General features: G+C 41.9%; 1 protein-coding gene across 3 annotated transcripts in view; it reads right to left on the minus strand.

Annotated features, from left to right (window-relative positions):
- LOC126190833 (speckle targeted PIP5K1A-regulated poly(A) polymerase-like) overlaps positions 1–21644 on the minus strand; it is a 186270-nt gene that overhangs the window by 117310 nt on the left and 47316 nt on the right. For all 3 annotated transcript variants that reach the window (XM_049931410.1, XM_049931409.1, XM_049931408.1), the window contains 2 exons: positions 9332–9420; positions 8013–8161 (listed from right to left, as the gene is read on the minus strand). In XM_049931410.1, the coding sequence (XP_049787367.1) occupies positions 8013–8161; positions 9332–9420 (238 nt within the window). The remainder of the gene's footprint in view (positions 1–8012; positions 8162–9331; positions 9421–21644) is intronic.

Consider the following 21644-nt stretch of genomic DNA (forward strand, 5'->3'; position numbering starts at 1 on the left):
TGTTAAATCCAAAGTGAGCAATGTGTTAGGAATTCTATACCTTTTTTCACTTGTGACTATTTGATAATGCTTAAACAACAATAAGAATCAAGTATGTGAAACACAATCTGTAACTACAAGACAAATACTAGACTTTCAAATAAGAAAATTACAACTGACGCATGGAGCACAGAGCACACTAGCTTCCAAAACACACACACACACACACACACACACACACACACACACACACACACACACACACACACACACACAGAGAGGGGGGGGGGGGCAGACACACCCAAATGTGCACTAAAATGGTTCTGGCAAGACTGACTACTCAAATGCTGGAAGCACTTGCCTGAGCTGAAGAAGGTGGGGATGCAGTAGGCAAGGACACAAGGAAGGTGTGCAGAGGGAAAGAGGCAAGCAGATGATTCTGCAGTTGCACAACCACCTCTCCCTCTCCTCTTATCCCTTTTCGACCCTTCTCCATTTCTCCCTCTTCATCTTCACCCTCCCCTTTCCCCCTGTTCCTGCGTCTCTTTTCCCTCCACCCTCCATACTCTTTTCATTTTGCTGTGAGGCTGCAGAGTCATTGGCCCAAAGACCAGCATCCTTTTCCATTACACTGTCCTTGCACCCTTTCTTACCTCATCCTCATCTTCATCGGCTCAGGCAACCGCTTTCAATAACCAAGCATCAATAATCAGTCTTGCTGTGGCCACAACCATCTATGTTTGGTTGTGTGAACATGTGTACTTCTGCTAGAAAAAGAGCTATTGCTTGAAAGCTGGTGTGAATGTTGTTTTCTGTTACATGTTTCTGAGCTCCACACATTGATCTGCTACAGGCAAGTGGCTGCCTTTCCCTTATTTTATGTATTGCTCCCCCCAAGAACTTTCAATACTGTTGTACAAAATGACAATCTATAATACACTCATAGTAACATACCCACGATGTGTAACTCCACAGTGTTCACTTGCTTTAGAGAAGTTACTTCCTGCGGAAATTCAAACTGTAATTAGAAACAATTTCATGCTTACCAATGAGAGAGCAGAAACACATCAAAAGTGTGTGGTGCCACATTGACCTAGTTGGACTGTGGTCAACATCTAGCAGATAATGGCGGGTGGCTGGTAGCTGCTCGCCACTTTACGGTGAGGAAATTCTCATGTGTGAACTGTTCTGGTCTGTAAGCAGACACAAGCTCCTTTGTGGAAAGTTTTGCTATTACTGGTGGATTAAAAAGTGAAGCAAATTATCTTTGATATTCCATTGGACTGGTATCATTACCAGAAAGCTGAAATGTGGTTAGAAAATAAAGGAACAATTGGATTCCAACTCAAGAAATTGGTTCTCCATTGTACAATATTACAACTGGCTATGTGCAGATACTGCACTGTAACAGCTCGAGCAGAAGACAACACTTCCTCCACACACTTCCTCATCATACAGTGGAGCCAGATTGTGCATCTGGCTGGCCAGTTTTATTAGGCACTTACATGAATGACTCAGACTTAGTACCTGCGGCAACCAAGTTTTATGTCAAACAGTGCACCTCCAATAATACATCAACAGCCTTGAAAGCAAGAATATCAGTTTCAACAAAAATCATTGCAGATAGCACACAATTATAACCATTCTTTCTTTCTACATCTACATCTATGCTCAGCAAGCCACACTGAATTTTGTGGTGGACGGCATCTCGCCAATATAATGCAATTGGACAGATAACAAATCTACTCACCAAGCAGCAGAACGTGCATATAAAGAAAGATTATAATTATGAAAGCTTTCGGAGCCAGTGGCTCTTTCTTCTGGCAGAAGATTGAAGGGGAAGGAAAAGGGGTGAGGCGGGAAAAGGACTGGACAGGTTTAGGAAAAGGGGCAGATTTTTTTGGAAGTCACCCAGAACTGGGGGTCAGGGGAGTCTTACCTGACAGGATGAAAGGGAAAGACTGATTGTTGGGGACTGCTTTCAGACGAAATTTGAAAACCTGAGATCTTAAAGGTGGAAGATAGGATAATATGCAAGACAGAGATAACAGCTAAAAAACATCGTGCATAAGTTAATAAGAGTGAAAACCTAAGTGCACTGTATGTGGGAAGGGGATGGCGAAAAGCAGACAGGTAAGAAAATGAAAGATGTGGAAATCTAAAATGGAGAGAAAAAAGAAGTAGTTACTGTCAAGAAATGCTGAGATGGAAGGAACTAACGTAAATTAAGGCCAGGTGGGTGGTGAAAACCAAGCACACGTCGTAGTGCTAGTTCCCACCTGAGTTCTGAGAAACTTGTGTCTGGGGAAAGAATCCTAATGGCACAGGTCGTGAAACAGGCGCCAAGGTCACAACTATCATGCTGCAGAGATGCTCTGCAACACGATATTGTGTGTTGCATTATAAACCCTCTGTCTACGCCACTTCATCCTAACTGATAATTTGGTGGTAGTCATGCCAATATAAAAGGCCGAACAGTGTTCACATATTAGCTGGTATATGACATGTCAGTTCACAGGTGGCTCTCCCTTTGGTAGTATATGTTTTCCCAGTTACTGTCACTTCACTCCTTTCTTGTTCCAGTTGTGAATATTTCACAGTAAGAATGATTGCTGGTAAGCCTCCGGGCAGGCTTAAATCTCTCTCATTTTATCTGCATTGACTTTTCCCAAGATATACGTAAAGGAAGCAATATATCTGATGACTCTCCTACGAACAAATGCTTTTGGAACTTTCCAACATAATTCAGTGTGGCAAATTATTCTTCCCCATAATAAAAATAATATTACAGAGAGAAAATGTTACACTAATTTGACAAACAAGTATGTACACAAAGTATACGAGATATCTGATGAGAGGGTGATATCTCAGGATTTTACCGTATTTACTCGAATCTAAGCCCCACTCGAATCTAAGCCGCACCTGAAAAATGAGACTCGAAATCAAGAAAAAAAAAAATTCCCGAATTTAAGCCGCACCTGAAATTTGAGACTCTAAATTCAAGGGGAGAGAAAAGTTTTAGGCCGCACCTCCAAATCGAAACGAAGTTGGTCCATTGTAATATGAGAGACAATTTAAGTCGAATGAATGACGATACAGCTACAGTAGGTTCGAGTCGTAAGCTTAGCAGTTAAGCTTTACTAGGTAGCCATTGCTATGCGTCACGCGCTCCGTCCGTATTTATACGGGTACCTTTCCTTTTTCACGTGCTTCGTCTGGTTTCAATTGATTGCTTATTTTGCTTTGATCTGGTAAGTGCCGTTCTCTTTGTTATAGGTGTTTACGTCACTTTAAGCTGAAAATGCATTACTGTACTGTGTCATGAATTGTTTGTCGCATTCTGATAATGAGTGTTTACGGCCTGTCCCCGCTCGCGGCATGGCTTGCTTTTGTGCACACTACCACCACTTACAATTAAAAACAAGAGAGGAATCGTTTCATTAGCAAAACAATGGCAAGAGACTGCTATTTGTTATAACTTACACTGCTGCTTTCTTTGATAATGATCAACAAGAACCAAATAATAGACTGCTTTTGACAGAAGACGTTCTGACCGAGAGTTTAGCGAAAATTTTTCTCTGTTTGAAAATCTTTGCAGACGCCTCTTTAGTACATTAAATTCTGCACAGAAATTAAGAGTCATGTTAGATTTAAAAATCTAGTCAATTGCTGTGCTTCATTTCTGACTGTATCACTATTAGGCATAAGAATAATACGAAAATAAACATGACATGATATGTATATTCTTCCGCGTTTGCTGTTGTCTCACCCTAGTTTCGTAGTTTATTAGGCAGACAGGATTTAAATGAGATAGCAGCAAACACTAAAGAATACAAGGCAAAATGTTTATATTCGTATTATTCTTATGGCGAAGAGAATACCGTATGTGATTCACAATTCATGAAAGTTCCTATTAGCAACCATTTCTTCTCACAGGTTGAAAAAATTCAGAACCTAGAGTTGGCCATATCGACAAACATCCCAAACAGTCTTGCCAGTCCGATTTTCGTAGTACATTGAAATGCTGCTACATTCGAAAATGAACAATACGGAATTTCTATTTACTTCGTTGGATAATGTATAAAATGCAGTGGTCGAAACTCAGGGCGGAGAAGAAGGCTCGTCTTCCACCCTTTTTTTTTTTTTTAATTTATTTACTGACGCGGAGGTTTTGGCGCCAGTATTTATCTTTGTGCCTGCAAAGCATGCCTGTGCAGCGATACATATATTTGACGGCAGAAGTTAGTTGTGGCGCCACCTACCAACATTTTTCAGAACTTCCGCTCACTTTGCACTCGATTCTAAGCCGCAGGCGGTTTTTTGGATTACAAAAACCGGAAAAAAAGTGCGGCTTAGATTCGAGTAAATACAGTATCTCCCAGCTAAAATGAACAAAAAGTTTTCCATAAATGTAAGTCAAGTATAGTGCTAATAATTTAGTTTTGAGTATTGGAACACCTGAAGCACATACCATCTTTTCTTTTGCAGCCCTTGTAGCACTGTCACAAAATCCTGCCAAAATTGATTTATGATGAAACGAACATACTGACCTATTGTGGGAAAGGAAAAACACGGATTGAGTTTCATTTGAAGACTAAGTGAAATATAATAATGTGAGAAAAATTACCACGAAAAAGGGAACACAGATGGTGGAACATAAAATCCAACAGAGTCATAAAAAACAAAATACAAACGTAAAAATTTAACAGCCACTGAGCATCCAAAAATGGGAAGAATTCAGCAAGATAACAGAATACTTCTTTGAAAATACGCTGAAGTGACAAAATTCATGGGATAACGATATGCACATATAGCATACAGATGGCGGTAGAATCGGTACACAAGGTATAAAAGGACAGTGCGTAGGTGGAGCTATCATTTGTACTTAAATGATTCATGTGAAAAGGTTTCTGAAGTGATTATACCTGTACAAGCATTTTAGCCCACTAGCTTGAAATCAGCTGCATAAACCATTTGCTATTTTAAAAAAAAATATCCTGTATCTCTTCATCAGCTAAGGTGGGTTACTTGCTTCAAAACTGTGGGAGAACTTCACAGTCTATCAAGAGCATATTTTGTGGCTCATGGGCAGTTCAGAAATACTTAGTTTAGTAGGCAACAATGGTTGCTATTGAAGACACACTAAAAGACTTGGCTTTAAAGACATGTTACACGGTCAGGAACAGCCCAACGATAGGAACAGCTTGGTGGCTTTGGTGCAGAGGCTAGGGATAGAGACTGTCCTAAATTAGCATTGCCAGTCTGATACAAACAATGCACTGCATCGACAATCTTTACTTGTGAAGGTCGGGCGGAACCATAAATAACAGACTTGTTGTCCAGCAGGGGCTACATGAATGCTCTGTAGAATTATTGTAGGCAAGAATTTTCTGCACCCGGTACCTTTCCTTTCAGATACTTCAAAATACTTGAAGATTTAAATTATCTTCTCCAATGTTCTGAAAGTGTAGGATCCATGTGAATCTCTCAATAAACAGGAGGCTAAGAAACTTGAATGAATGAGTGGAATGGAGAATGGAGTTATTAAAATGTAGATATGATTCATTTACTTTGTAACAGGCGTGATTTAAACAGAGACACTATCTTACTGACCAGTACCACCTTCAGAAGTCACAGTTCCTAGTGATGTCAATAGAAATAAATACAGATGAAAAGAGGAATCCTTACTTTTCAAAATATACACTGCATCTTCAGGAAGGAAAGAGGAATTCATTGCAGAATCCTTGAAATGAGAGGGGGCAGGTACTAGTAGGTTAGTCAGCATCTAGGTTGAATGATTAATTCCACTTCCTGTAAACCATATTACCAATAAATGTTATGACATGGAATGTGTCAACTGAACAAAATATTTTACAGACAGTTCCCAGATATTTACAGACTGTAACTAACTATTTCTACTCAAGAACACTTTTATGCTTTAGGAGGAGTTGTTTTGAGAAACAACTTTAATTTACATTTGAAAACATTTCTGCTGTACAGCTATTTCACTTTCAGGGGCAGAATCCTGAAGAGTTTTATAGCTAAGTGTTGCATTTCTTCCTGTGTCAAAATTAGATTCATTAGAGGAAAGTGCAGATAATATTTCCTTCTATTAGTCTACTGGTAAACGTCTCCCTTGCTTTCAGATTGCAATGGACTGTTGACAACAAGTTTTGTGTATGAATAAATGTGCTGCGAGGCTGTGGTTAATATTCCCAATTACTTAAACTGGTGCCTGTCAAGAAGTACATGTGTGAACTCCAAACACAATTATAATAACTTTCCTCTGTGCAAGTAATGCTTTTAGCCCTAGTTACCTGTTAGAACAGCATATTATGCTACATCACTGAAAATACGCAAAATATTTTAACTTACTGATTCGGATATTCTCATGACAATACTTGGTGAACCTAAAAGTTATAGCCAGTGTAATATCCCTTGACCCTCCCCCCCAACCCTCTCCCTGCCATGCCATACACGCACCAGAACTTAGAATTTTCTACCACTGTGCATTATTTCTTGCTGATAAACTGCATTCATTGTAGGTGGAGTATTTTCAACAGTACAAAACTGGATGAGTTGTGTTTCTTCAAATTTAAAGATAGTCCATTCATGCAAAACCAGTTAATAGCTTTTATAAAAACATCATTTCCTAATTTTCCTGCGGATGCTTCTTGAATCAACTTGAGAATAGGACTAATTTAGTCTCATGATTCGAGAGGACTGCCTATTGTGGGAATAACGCATCAGGAGGGAGTTGGTAAGGACTGTGTCAGCTGTAGTTCAGAGATGATAAGAGACAGAATGAGAAGGAAATATGTTAAAAAGACGTGCAGAATTAAAAACATTTCCTCTTTCTTTCTTTTTGACCTACTACCACCACTGACGCATTCTCCTTATCTTTGCCTTCTCTTGTCCTCACAACAGTTGAGCCCCACTCAACCTAAGGTCACGTGAATCCCCCCCTCCCCCCTTCCAGTCTTCTCTAATCAATCCCTGTTTACTACCTGAAGAATAATAATAAGTACTAATGGGAAATGATACAGGCAGCAGTTTAAGAAAAATTAATCTGTTGGAAGACTGGACATTTGGTTTCACAGCAAACACAACAATTCTACACTAGCTAAATATCTCCTCTCACTTATCTGAAGACTCAAATGGAAGTACAACTTTGAACCATATCTGGGAGGACAAATTAGAAAGTAAATTAGTGGCATCAGTCAATACGAAAATAATATTCAATTTTTGAAATTTTAATTAATTTGTAATGCTGAAATTGTTAATCACTTACAGGGAAAGTGACCCTCTCCAAGCTGCCAATAAAAAAATGTACAAAGATTTGTGAGCTCCAAAATGCTATGTGACAAACTAACTTTCACGTAAACTGAATTTTTTTGTATAATGTTATTACCCGTAGAAACCAACATTGCTTAAAAGCAACAATCATAAATTATGTTAATAAAATATATCAAAATATAATTAATGTAATATTTCACATTTATACACCTATGTAATACTATAAACTAAAGCTTTTACTACTTGAAATCTTCTAAATTCAGAAAAGAAAGAATTAACTTTGTCATGTACTATTTAAATATGGTATTCCTTGTGAAACAAGACTGTGCCATTTTTGCTCTTATCATGCTTATTACTGACACATTTTCTGGTTTGCACTCATGGTAAACTTTTCTTTCCTCAATGCATATAATCCTGATCAACGTCCAATTCTAATTCCATTTGGACTGCTGTGCCACATCTGTTATGATTCAGAGGCAAACACCAAATGCTGAATATGGAGGGTGGGTGGAGTTGGAATGGGTATGTATCTGTGAAAGCATAGGTTTTATACCATCTTATGCATTGCAAGCAGCAAGTAAACTCTGAGTAGAAAAAATTAAACATCCTTGTTTTAAATGAAGTGACAGAGGCAAAATGTTCATGGTGCAACATTGACAGCAACAAAATATTAGGAACCTGTGTACTACTTGTTAGTATAAACTGAATTTTCTTAACAACAATAGCAGGTAACTTACCTTGTCATCACGTGTTGGATCTCTCAAAATTATAAAATCCAGCACTATTCCTATGTGCTCTTCCATGTTGGTACTGGGTGACTGACAAGCTTGCTCAACAGCAAAAATAATAGCTGCATTATTGATGCCAGCTTCAAGTGAAGTACTTTCTGTATGCAAAAGCATAAAATCAAGTGAAACAACAGATATTTATAAACAGTAGGCTATTATGTACTTTTCTATTAAACATAGCATTCCTACTTTTAAAAGATATTCCATAAACTTGAGAAATTCAAATTAGTGCACCAATTATGCATTAGCAAATGGTTGTTTTGTCTGGACAAACCAAACACTGCAACATGTGTGTTTCTTGTACTAAGGCTGATTTATCAATTTTGCTTTTCACCACTTTTAATTTCTGGATTTCACTTAAGTTATTTTCGAGGGAGTGGAACTCATGTTCCTTGAAGAGTACCACAGAAAAACCTGGTAAAACCTCATGGATAATCTGGTTTAAACACACAATAAAAAGGAAAAAAAGGATTTAAGAAATTAACTATATGCTTTTACCAAACTAAGTCTTCTTATATCGTTTCAAATAAAGTGACAAAGGTGAACCTTAAAAGACATGCAAATTCCAAGCCATAGAGCTCAATTGTGGTCAAGCAGTCAGACAGACACTGTAAATACATTTTTCCAAGTAAAGATACATGTGAAATCAAAGGTTTTCTCTGGGTTGAAGTTGTAAGTCTGGATAACATCCAAATTTTAAATCATACAACACAAAGATTTCTCAATTTTGCACAGCAAAAATTGTAAATCTTACACAGCAAACAACAGAAGGGTGATTTGTGACATGGGGAGCAGTGATTGGATGAGGGGGAAGGAGTGGAGGTAGGAATGCATGAAAAGAGTGAGCCTTAGGAGTAGAGGAATGAGACAAGGCGGAGTGGAGAAGTGGAAGAGGAGAGAGGGAAGAGTGTGGGGAGAGGTGGGGGTGGGGAGGAGATAGGGAGAAGTGGAGAAGAGGAAAGGGGGATGAGATTGGGACAGAGGAAGATAACATGAAATTAATAACATTTCCTGCATTCAAGCATCTTTAATTTTCTGGTTCCCAAACTTGGCTCTGATGAAAAATTTTAGAACTTTTTTTAGGCTCATTATTCAAACTTTTTTATGTTTACCTAACATACAACTGGAAATATAGTTTATTTTTCTACATAGCCCACACACACTGTATGTTCACAATTGACTTAGCTATTGAAGAGAGAACAAAATTACATATGGCGGCCACACAAGCATACCAATATTACATTTCAGATATATTTTACATAACTTACTTTTCAGGTTGGATTCTAATATTGGTTCTGTGTGGATGAGTTGATTTAAAACATGCACAGATGACTTGAGCAATGCTTCAGCCGCTTCTCTGTAAGAGTAAAAGGAAAATAACAATACCATCACATTGGTTATCCCTCATTAATGAGCTGTACATTTGCAAATGCAAAAATCTGTGTATTATGGTGACTCTGATATAAAAAGTTTCTACTTACTAGTCAGTACTGAAAAGAGAAACAAAGTAAAAAGAGATAAAAACGCTAACTTTTAGAATCCAGTAGAAAAATTCCCTCTAAAAATTCACAGCAGTATGTTATGCATTTCTCTGAAAACACTGTTCACAAATAATACAAACCTTTTCTACAGGGTATCTCCCTAAGGGGTTAGATTTCTCCCAACAGTACTTAATGTTCTATAGCATTCCACCATAATGAGCAGAACACTGCCATTGCACATGGTATTTTGTAATGACAGTAACATTAAAGTCTTGTCAGTCATAGGCAGATAATCAGCCACAAAAATGAGAACTTGTGCAATTTTTTAACTATATATCAAAGAAAACAAAAAGTTTTTATTCATTTAAAAATCAAATATATTGATGCAGTATTCTTAAATGCTTTACGGAAATAACATTCTTCAAGTGGCAGCAATACTAAAAACGACTGAAGGGTATGAGTCTGAGTTCAATCAATGACACTATCATAAGAACGGAGCAGCTCAGTGAAGGAAACCACACCATGTGCTTTTCAAAGAAACTATTCCAGTATTTGCCTTAAATGATTTAGGGAAATGACGTACTGCCAAGTATTCAGCCAAGCGAAAGGCAAGATTTGACAAAGTTCCCTACTACATTACAAAATTTCTTTGCCAAAGAAATATGATAGTGTAATGCTGCCCAATCATATGCTGTGTGGGCTCCCATGACAGCAGATGCTGACTGCAGAACTCAATGTACTTGCAGCCACTGATATCATTGAGGGGCAATAACCTCCCATCTGCTACAATCCTGTCTCTGCAATACGAGTAAAGGAGTATGCAAACCTCAGCAACTCACTAGCCAGTGAGGACGCAGCACCTTCTCCCGTCTCACAAATGGCCGATTCCTTCATCCACCTGAGGTCACATGCCAACCTCAACATATCACATAGAATGCAGTACACATCTGGCTTTCGGAGACCTAGATTGACTTCAACATCATGAAGAAGACTTTTTACCTTTGTTGATGGAGCAAAACATATTGGATGCTATATTTCTGTAGGAGTCCACCAGTCCTTCCGGATATTGGGCCAGCAAAAGGTAGATAAAAAATTCTTAGATTTTTTCCTCTGCTTCTGTCTCAACCTTTTTCTCAGACATTCTTTATTTTTATTACAACGCCTACTCAGTTTTATGACCAGAATACCCATTATTTCTGAACACTATTTGTAAGTTCCTATCTCTTCAACAAGGCCTCCTTATCTGAAAGTCTTTGAGCTATGGATCAGAGCCTTAAGAACTGAATTTCTTTGTGAATGGATGGTGAAGGCTTGAGGCTTGGAGACGAAGGTCACTGCTCCACCCTCTCCATAAAGATCTCGTCCACCATATGCCCCTGCTGGTTACCAGCACTCATTGTGCGTCAAATTGGTTGCCTCACCTACACCCTTCGAACTGGAGACAGGGAGGTCCCATGCCAATGAAATCAGCTCCAAGTCTGTGTGGATTTTCTATATACCTCTGACACAGGGATCTGTCTGGTCTTCTGTTGAATAACATGTCAAGGAAAGGTAGCTGGTTCTCTTTTTCAAGTTCCATTGTTAATTTTGTACTTAGATGATAGGTTTTAAATGGTCCAGGGACACAAATTCACTCTCTCTCTCTTTGTCAGTCATGTATCAATAAAAACACAATGGACTGAACCTGGCCGAGTCTAGTGGCCTTGCTTCAAAGTGTTCCATGTACTGGTTCACCAAGGCAGGTTATAATGGACTACCAATTGCCACACATCAGAGTATGCATAGTATTTTATGTCTAACAGGAAATAAGTTGACATTAGAGTGTGCCTTCCAAGTTCAGAGAAACAATCATTGAACTTTTCCACAATTAGTGCCAACCCTTCTGAAAGTGACAATCTCTTAAACAAACTGACCATATCTGCATTCCAGAGCAGCAGTTGACTTCAGTGTTGTACAAAGTGAGCAGAATTGTGAATGTGCTGTTTGCACTCCTCCACATATTCTCCGAGAATGCATTTTAGGTATCTTGCCAGCTATTATGTAGACTTGCCAACATTACCAACTATGGGTCTTGGAGGGCTGCCATCCTTGTGTACCTTAGAAAGGCCATATGGTCATGGTGGCACAACTGCTTCTGTTCTAACATTTTGTCGCAAAGCTGACTCAGTGAGAAGAATCATTATCTTACTCCCGAATTCATTTTTTTACAGTTTCCTTGTTCTCAGTTCTCAGAGCAACTTGTTATTTTCTGGAGATGCTGAATCTTAGTACTGGCATCATGGTAAGTGCTCCACAGTGTTGCAGTGAACCTCTTCTGCTGCTTCCAGGGGGAGTCAAACTGCAACATGCTCCATGGAGCCACTGTAATCTGCTATTGGTGGCATTTCTGGAGCCATTTGGCAAGGATCTTCACTGTATACTTGCCCAGATGTTTCTCAGTGAGATTAATTACTGTACAGATCCCTGTATCGTGTCTTGGTTTTTTGTGCAAGCACTCTGATTTTGTTTTTAGGCTTGCAGACATTTTAAACTGCTTTAAATCTGCTTATAATCATGCTGCATTGTCAAACCTTTCCCAAGAATATGGAGAGAGTGTAGTGGACATGTAAATGTGAAGGTACAGAAGCTGTTTTGACGGGACATTCAAAGTTCTCTTGCTACCTGCGATTGTTGTTCACTGCCGCACGGGAAGCCAGGAGCCATTTACCATGAGGCTTTCTTCTTTGTTGTTGATGCTACAGGCACCCAGAGATGGGCAATGATGGTGGCGCAGTGTCCTCAGCTGGTGCCAGTGGAGACTCTCAGCAGGGCTATTGGAACCAACAGAAGTCATCAGAAACAAATTGCAACATGTGAATGCCTGACCGCACACAGAAATCACAAAACAACTGAGACAAGTATGATGTCCATTCTCATAAATGAGGGTAACCAAAAAGTTTTTGAGGAGGCCTGACTAGTGACTTTGGTAGTGGCCGAGGAGCACTGGACTATGTATGGAAAATGCAAAATCATGTCAATGGCAATCAGTCAAAACACATTCAGAAACAAACCAGCAAAATCCACATGGATCGGTTCCCAGATCTTGGTTCCTGGAAGCTAAGGGGAGAATGTATCCTTGGGAGACACCTGCTGACTAGTGCACTGGGGACACACAACAACCAAGTGTTCCAGCTCCTGGTCAATGCCGGACCAGTACACATCTGCAAGCCAAAGCTTTGGTGCGGGAAACAACCCAGTGATTCTCTTGCAACAGCTGTAAGACATCCCGCCGCAAACTTCCAGGAATAATCACCCTGGGCATTACATCTTCTGTGGAGAGGAACAATACCCCATCTAAGACAGAGAGATGATGGCACAATACAAACTAATTATAAAGCAGATAAGAAGTGTGGACTAGATGACAAGAAGATCAACCCTGCTGAACAAGGCAGACCACTTGCTGGAGGGCGGGGTCAGACACTGTTGCCTTGGCAACTCGGGCACTAATGATCAGAAACAAGTCTACTGCTTGGCAGGAGGAGATATCCAAATGAAAACACATGAGCTCCTCTCAATCAAACTCATGGCTCTAGCCAACGGGCAGCCAGGATAAGCGTCCACATTGGCATGGCAATCAGTGGAGCAAAAATGAATGTCATATTGTACTTGGAGAGGAGCAAAGCCCACTGCTGAAACTTGTGAGCTGCCTGCCTTATCAGGGAATCCAGGAGAACGACCTAAGTCATGAAACTAACAGCTTGTGGTCTGTAATTAGTTGGAATTGTTGCCATATGAGAAAACATGAAATTTGGTGACCGCATACACAATAGCCAGAGCCTCCTTCTCAACCTGAGAGTAGTGGAGGCACGCTGGACTGAGAGTTCTGGATGCAAACAGCAGTGGCTGCTCTGAGCTGTCTGCATTCTGATGGGAGTGGACTGCTCCCATTCCATACTGCGAGGCATCCTTAGCCAAAACCAATGGTTTCCCAGGGTCAAAAGTATCTCTAGAGACATTGCCAACCTGAGATATTCCTTCAGCATGGTGAAGGCCTGGTAGCTCGCAGGAGGCCAGACAAAGGAAGCACCATTGCTGAAGATGAGGTGGAGAATGCTATGGTCGACACCCTGGGAATGAACTGGCAGTAACAGGCAATTTTACCCAAGAAAGCCTGCAGTTTTTGCAACGATGATAGGCGTAGCAGGTTCGTAACGGCCCTAACAAGACTCTCCATGGGTCAGATGCCCTGCCACAAGATGGTGTGGCCCAGATACTCAAGAAATCAGTTAAAAATTTGGATTTTTGCAGATTGTAACAAATACCCATGGCCTGGAGTTCTTGAGAAAGGCCCCTTAGATTTTGCAGGTGATTGCTCGTAGTGCAACTGGTAACAACAATGTCATTCAAATAGTTGAAAGAGTGCAGAACAGTGGATGTGACCTGTTCCAGATAGCACTGAAAACTTGCGGGGCATTTGCCACCCCAAACATCAACTGTTGGTATTGATATAGGCTGAAAGGCGTACTATGAACCATGATATGCTTGGACTTCTCATCCAAAGGTAACTGGTGATACGCTTCAGAAAGATCAAGTTTGTAGAAGCACTGACCCCTGGAAAGCATGTGAACAGTTCAGCCTGACATGGCAACTGGTATATGTCGACCGCAGACTGGGAATTCACAGTGATCTTAAAACCACTGCAAAGTCGCAATCTACCAGACAGTTTCTCCACAATGACAAGAGAAGAATGGCCTAGTCCCTTCACAAAGATCTTCTGAAATTTTGAGCATAGAGATTCCAATGATTGAAAGGGTACTTCGGCACATATCAACTATATGGAATCCATGACTAAAAAGCCAAAGGCCTGAAAGGCATTAAACCCAAAAAGGTTTGCTGAACTAGAATTGCAGATAACAATAGTGGTAACAGGCTGTCACTGATTTATAGGCAATTTCGGCCCTGGTGCCACCTTTTTACCAGCAACAGCGGATATGTTTGCATATCAAGCAGGAAAACTGCTGCACTGGTTCCTGGATATCCATATCCACATTCTCTGATGCTGTGTTCTGTGCAGATGAATGACAGGCTATCGCAATGTGGTCTTTTCTTTCTGACACGAACAACAGACAGCCCAATGCTGGTGAAATTCTGATTTGTCGTGTAGGGAGTAACAAGACGCACATGATGACAACAATGAGAAGCAGCTGGAATGCTGTTTACACGCTGTGAGGAAACTACTGGATTGGTCAGCTCCCAATACCGCTACGTTTTCCTCCCTGGAAGAAATGGATGCAGATGAGTTACCCTGTACCACCATGACATTGCACTACACTTCCAGCTGCTGACCAGTAGCGTTTAAGGCCTCATATGACTGGGTGATTGACAAAACCTCTTCGATGGAATGGTTCTCTATCTGGAGGGCATGTTGCCCGACTTCATGTTGCCTGACTTCCTTATCAGGGACAGAGCAAATGACAATGTCGTGAACCGTGATGTCTGCACATCATTCTCTTGACTTGGCTGTAAAAAAATGGCACTTGTGACTAAGGCCATGGAGGGTCACGGCCCAGTCCTGATAAGACCGATGGGGCTGCTTCTTGTGTTGGTAGAATTCAACCCTAGCTGCCACAACGTGTGTGGCACAGATGATAGGAAGACAACGATGAACATAAACTGTCAAACAAGAAGGAAGCTTCCTGCAAGGGGGCCAACTGCCACAACAGCTGATACAAGGTGGGAGATATCCATGACAAAAACAGCGCATGACATACCTCTGCATTTATTGTGTGGAACGTGTGGAAATGTTGCCATAGGCGGTGTTTGTACGCTTCTCAATCTTCTGCCACCTCATCAAAGGGCAGGAACAGAGAAGTAAACAGAGGCTAAGAAGAAGATTTAGACAGCATGCCAGCGAAGCCTATTGCATGAACATGATGAGGTCCTTCTGTTGCACCAATGTTTGAAGCAGAGTCTCCACGCCACAACAAAATGCGAAAAACAACTGCACAATGAAAAACACATGAAAATACAATCCTACTCACCACCAATGCATTCTAACCACAAGTTCACAAAGACAATGACAGACACAACAATTTATTATATCTAGAATAACTTGTACAAGAAGAGACTTGCAGTAGAGTGGCTACACCACTAGTCCGATAATCCTAGTCAGAATGTCAACATGTAACTGAGGGTGAGGTTGGCCAGGCCCAACTATATGAACTGTCGGCTGGCTGGTAGAGCACACAGAGGAGAGGGTGCTTATGCGTCCATGAGCCTCTAACAGTACTAACATCTGTAGACTTCTAAGGCTCACCTTACAACTACATGTCCAGATCTCAGGTGTGGAACCTATGCCAATCACTACATAAATCAATGATAAACATGAAAGAACGAATTAAAATTTTTCACATCGTAAAAGTATTTGATCACAAAATAATCAAATAAAGCTTCTTATAAAAGCACCTTGTACACTGGTATATAACACAAATTCGCATACCGGAATCTAAAGTCACTGAATTTCTGGATGCACTGAGTTTTATTTCAACTGTGTGGTATGCTATGAAATGTCATGTCATCAAAACTGTTTCCAAGAGGCAATACCTTTTTAGGTATGTTTATAATCTTTCTTGAAATGTTTGGAAAAATGGTTTTGTAGTTTAACTGGACAACTTTTTTTACAATACATCCACACTGTAAAACATTTATCCAGTTATACTGAAAGCCATTTTCCCAAAAGTTTCAAGAGACTGATATATTTTTTTTTTTGTTGTGGTTTTAGGGCGCAAAACTGCTATGGTCATTAGCGCCCGGTCCGTGACTTAGGAAACAGTAAAAAACCGAAAATGGAAATCAGCAGCAATGGGAACGAAAGTCATAAAATTGGAGAAACTAAAAGCAGAAGGAAGGCTTAAAAATCCTCTACAGAAAGGGGTTGGTTGTCCCCAAAAAAAGCTTCAAATGACTGACGTCATTTCACTGGCACTAATAAATTCGAGAACGCGATCGGCTGAGCGCGTGTCATCTGCTAAAATCGACGATATATCAGGCGACAGCTGTAGACGGGAGCATAACGGATTAAAATAGGGGCACTCAATTAAAAGGTGTCTTACCGTCCACAGCTGAGAGCAGTGGGGACAGAGTGGGGGAGGATCGCCACTTAAAAGATGTCGATGGCTAAAAAGACAGTGCCCTATCCGGAGTCTAGTTAAAATTACCTCCTCCCAACGACGCGTTCGGGAGGAAGAGGTCCAAGCACAGGGAAGAGCTTTCACGTCCCGCAATTTATTATGGGGAAGTGTCGACCAATGTGCGTGCCATAAAAGAACAACACGACAAAATAAAACGCTCCATAGATCGGCGACGGTAATCGATTGAATAGCTGGCCGGAGAAGAGAGACTGCACCCTTGGCCGCAATATCGGCCGCCTCATTTCCACATATACCAACGTGTCCCGGGAGCCAGAGGAACGCCACCGAGACGCCCCCCAAGTGGAGCAAGCGCAGACAGTCCTGGATCCGGAGCACCAGAGGGTGCACAGGGTAAAGAGCTTGGAGACTGAGGAGAGAGCTGAGAGAATCGGAGCAGATAACGTACTGTATCCGCTGATGGCGGCGGATGTAGTGGACAGCCTGGAGAACAGCGTAAAGCTCCGCAGTATAGACCGAACACTGGTCGGGAAGCTGAAAGTGATTTGGGGTGTCGCCAACAACATAGGCACTCCCTACACCTAACAATGTTTTCGAGCCATCGGTGTAAATAAATGTGGCTTCCGTCATTTGTGCACATAGAGCAGCAAATGCCCTACGATAAACAAGTGAAGGGGTACCATCCTTGGGAAATCGACAAAGGTCACGGAGCAGGCAGATCCGGGGACGGAGCCAAGGCGGTGCTGTACCCCAAGTTGTCAAGAAGGTTTTAGGAAAGCGGAAGGAAAGAGAACGGAGCAGTTGACGGAAGCAGACTCCCGGTGGTAGTAGGGAGGAGGGGCGGCCTGCATACCCTACATCAAAGGAGGCGTCGAAAAAAATGTCATGGGCTGGATTAGCAGGCATGGAAGACAGATGGCTATCATAACGACTCAGAAGGACTGCTCACCGATTGGACAGCGGAGGTTCAGCAGTCTCAGCATAAAGGCTTTCCACAGGGCTGGTGTAAACAGCTCCAGACACTAAACGTAATCCACGTTGGTGGATAGAGTCAAGACGCCGAAGAATAGACGGCCGAGCAGAGGAGTAGACTATGATGCCATAGTCCAATTTCGAGCGCACTAAGGCGCGATAGAGGCGGAGAAGGACCACTTGGTCCGCTCCCCAGGACGTACCATTCAGGACACGGAGGGTGTTGAGGGATCGCAGACAGCGAGCTGAAAGATACGAAATGTGGGAGGACCAGCATAGTTTTCTGTCAAACATAAGACCCAAGAATTTAGCGACGTCTGAAAACGGAAGGTTGACAGGTCCTAGATGTAAGGAGGTGGAAGAAACTCCTTACGTCGCCAAAAATTAACACAAACGGTCTTACTGGGAGAAAAACGGAAGCCGGTTTCGATGCTCCAAGAGTGGAGGCGATCGAGACATCCTTGAAGACATCGTTCAAGAAGGCTGGTCCGTTGAGAGCTGTAGTAGATCGCAAAATCGTCCACAAAGAGGGAGCCCGAGACATCAGGAAGGAGACAATCCATAAATGGATTTATGGCGATGGCAAATAGTACAACACTCAGCACGGATCCCTGGGGTACCCCGTTTTCTTGGTAGAAAGTACGGGAGAGAGTAGTGTTCACCCGCACCCTAAAAGTGCGCTCTGCCATAAATTCGCGAAGAAAAAGGGGCAGCCGACCTCGAAAGCCCCAAGAGAACAGTGTACGGAGGATGCCTGTCCTCCAACAGGTATCGTATGCTCTCTCCAGATCAAAAAATATTGCTACTGTTTGGCGTCTCCGGAGAAAATTGTTCATGATATAAGTGGAGAGAGCAACAAGATGGTCAACTGCAGAACGATGCTTTCGGAATTCGCATTGGGCAGGTGTTAAAAGACTGCGGGATTCCAGCCACCAAGCTAAACGGTAGTTCACCATACGCTCCAAAACCTTACAGACACTACTCGTGAGAGAAATGGGGCGATAGCTAGAGGGGAGATGTTTGTCCTTTCCAGGTTTCGGAATAGGAACAACGACAGCTTCCCGCCATCGTCTGTGAAAAGTACTGTCGGTCCAAATTCGATTATAAAGGCGAAGGAGGTAACGCAGACTATGGGTTGATAAATGCAGCAACATTTGGACGTGGATACCATCCGGTCCTGGGGCGGAGGAGCGAGAAGAAGAGAGTGCATGCTGGAGTTCCCGCATGGAGAAAACAGTATTGTAGCTTTCGCGATTTTGAGAGGAGAAAGCAAGAGGTCACACTTCCGCTGCACGTTTCTTCGGGAGAAACGCTGGCGGGTAATTGGAAGAGCTCGAAATCTCAGCAAAGTGCTGACCCAATGAGTTAGAAATTGCGACGTGGTCCACTAATGTATCATGCGCGACAGTGAGCCCAGAGACCGGGGAGAAACTAGGCGCGCCTGAGAACCGTCGAAGGCGACTCCAAACTTCCGAGGAGGGAGTGAAGGTGTTAAATGAGCTAATAAAGAATTTCCAGCTTGCCTTCTTGCTATCACGGATGACACGACGGCATCGCGCACGGAACTGCTTATAGCGGATACAGTTGGCCAAAGTAGGATGGTGGCGGAAAACGCGAAGAGCACATTGCCGCTCACGTATTGCGTCACGGCATGCCTCGTTCCACCAAGGAACTGGGGGGCGCCGGGGCAATTCGGAAATGCGTGGTATTGAACGTTCCGCAGCTGTAAGAATAACGTCGGTAATATGTGTGACCTCATCGTCGACGGTGGGAAAGAGACGGTCATCGAATGTCGCTAGAGACGAAAAAAGTGTCCAATCGGCTTGGGCAAACTTCCAGCGTCGCGGGCGCATACATGGCAGTTGAGGCTGCAGTCTGAGGACACATGGAAAGTGGTCACTCGAGTGTGTGTCATCAAGGGCGAACCATTCGAAACGCCGAGCTAGCGGAACAGTACCGACCGCAAGGTCCAAATGAGATAAATTTGTCGTGGAGGCAGACAAAAATATAGGGACCCCAGTGTTGAGGCAAACTAGATCCACTTGGTGGAAGACGTCTAGCAATAGTGAGCCACGTGGACAAGGATGTGGAGATCCCCAAAGCGGGTGGTGGGCATTGAAGTCCCCAACCAGCAAATAGGGGGGTGGAAGCTGACCAAGAAGATGAAGGAGATCAGCTCGTGCTATTGGTGTGGACGATGGAATGTATACAGTACAAAGACGGACGGCGACAGCTTGGAAGGAAGTGTTTAAGTGAATTGGGTGATAATGGAGAGTATCATGGAGAAGAATCATGAGTCCTCCATGGGCTGGAGTGCCTTCAACAGAGGGGAGATCATATCGGATGGACTGAAAATGAGGGAGAACAAAGCGGTCATGGGGACGCAGCTTTGTTTCCTGAAGACAGAAGATGACTGGCGAGTAGGATCGCAAGAGGATCGGCAATTCATCCCGATTGGCTCGAATGCCGCGGATATTCCAGTGGATAATGGACATAGGGTGAACAGAAAATGGAGGAATGTGACCAAGGTTGCTGTCAACTCAACGACTGCTCAGAGCTTGCGACCGACAGCATGGAATGGCATTAAGCCGAAGGCAGAAGATCCTGATCCATAGGTTGTTCAGGAGCAGCTCCTGCCACCAGCGATCGGCCGGTTGATCGGCTGCCAGCAGTGCGCCTCGGCGACACAGAAGACGGCCGAGGGCGATTTCCGCCAGGTGGTGCTGTAGATGGGACACGAGTAAAAACGTCCATGCAATTCACACATTTATTTACATAGAAAAGTTGAGCTCCTAAGTTTCCTTTACGTGAGACTGCTTGTCTGATATTCAAGTGCTGATTCAAATCTATAAATTCTAATATTTTATTTTACTGTTCACATTGTTTTGCATAACCTTTCTTCGATTGCGTAATATTTGTTTGTGTCATGATATACCGTAAAATTTTGAATATTTTCGAGTGCTGCAATAAACTCTTACTATTATCGTTAGTTGTAGGTCTAATTTTAAGTCATGATCTTTTAGAATTTTCTGACAACAGTAGGTCTATCCTTATTCTATAACAATTGTCTCATAAATTAACTGTACAATGCGTGAGAAATGGTTTCTTTTACTGAATTTTCAGATGTTTACAAAATTATGTGTTTGAAAGTTTTCACGAGTTAGGAGTACGGAGCATAACTTATTTCGCAGCAAACCACCATTTGTCATTTACAGGAACTGTCAAAGAATAGTTCATTCCAAATTTCAGCACATATCTAGGGGAGTAAAGATAAATTTTTGAGAATTTTTGAAAGTTATCATTGTCATCTGCATAAGCTATTTCATAGTAAATCAACATTTGTGATTTTGTTACTATAGCATGTTATAACTAACATATCGTCGCTAGGCAATGAAAACCTCGTAACTCCATCTGACAATGAAATCCACGTAACTGCATTACCAAATGTAGAAAATTATGACACATAGGCTGTTGAAACCTTCCTTCTTCGAGTTGAACAGTGTTTCCATCTAGCGGCAATAATGAAAAACTCACATCTCCAGCGATATGTAGTTTGTGCTGTAAACCTCGCATCTCCGATAATCGCCATTGTTAGTGTGCAGGGCGAACACATACTCCGAGATTAAAAAGTTTTTTGATGTGATAGTCACTTTTTTGATTGACAGACCCAACACTGCTTTATTGCTACAGGTACGTGTTTGTATTTCTAGGTATTTATGTATTGTATTTTAATATACAGAATTAATAATGACCTCGTTAAATACAATGTTGACTTACGAGTTTTTCATCGCGCGTAAAGCAGACTGCACTCGGTACATACGAGGTTCTAATTTTAGAACTGAACAGAATCCTATACATTCTACAGTAACTACTTTGTTTTCAGCTATGGGTAAAAAGAGTAAATTCACTCTTCACCTTGTGAAACAAGCCGACAACGGATCATATCGTATAAAATCACTGGAAGAAGATTCTAGTCAGGTTCCTCCTTGACCTGTACCAAA

The sequence above is a fragment of the Schistocerca cancellata genome, chromosome 6 (assembly GCF_023864275.1).
Source record: "Schistocerca cancellata isolate TAMUIC-IGC-003103 chromosome 6, iqSchCanc2.1, whole genome shotgun sequence".
Lineage (NCBI taxonomy): Eukaryota > Metazoa > Arthropoda > Insecta > Orthoptera > Acrididae > Schistocerca > Schistocerca cancellata.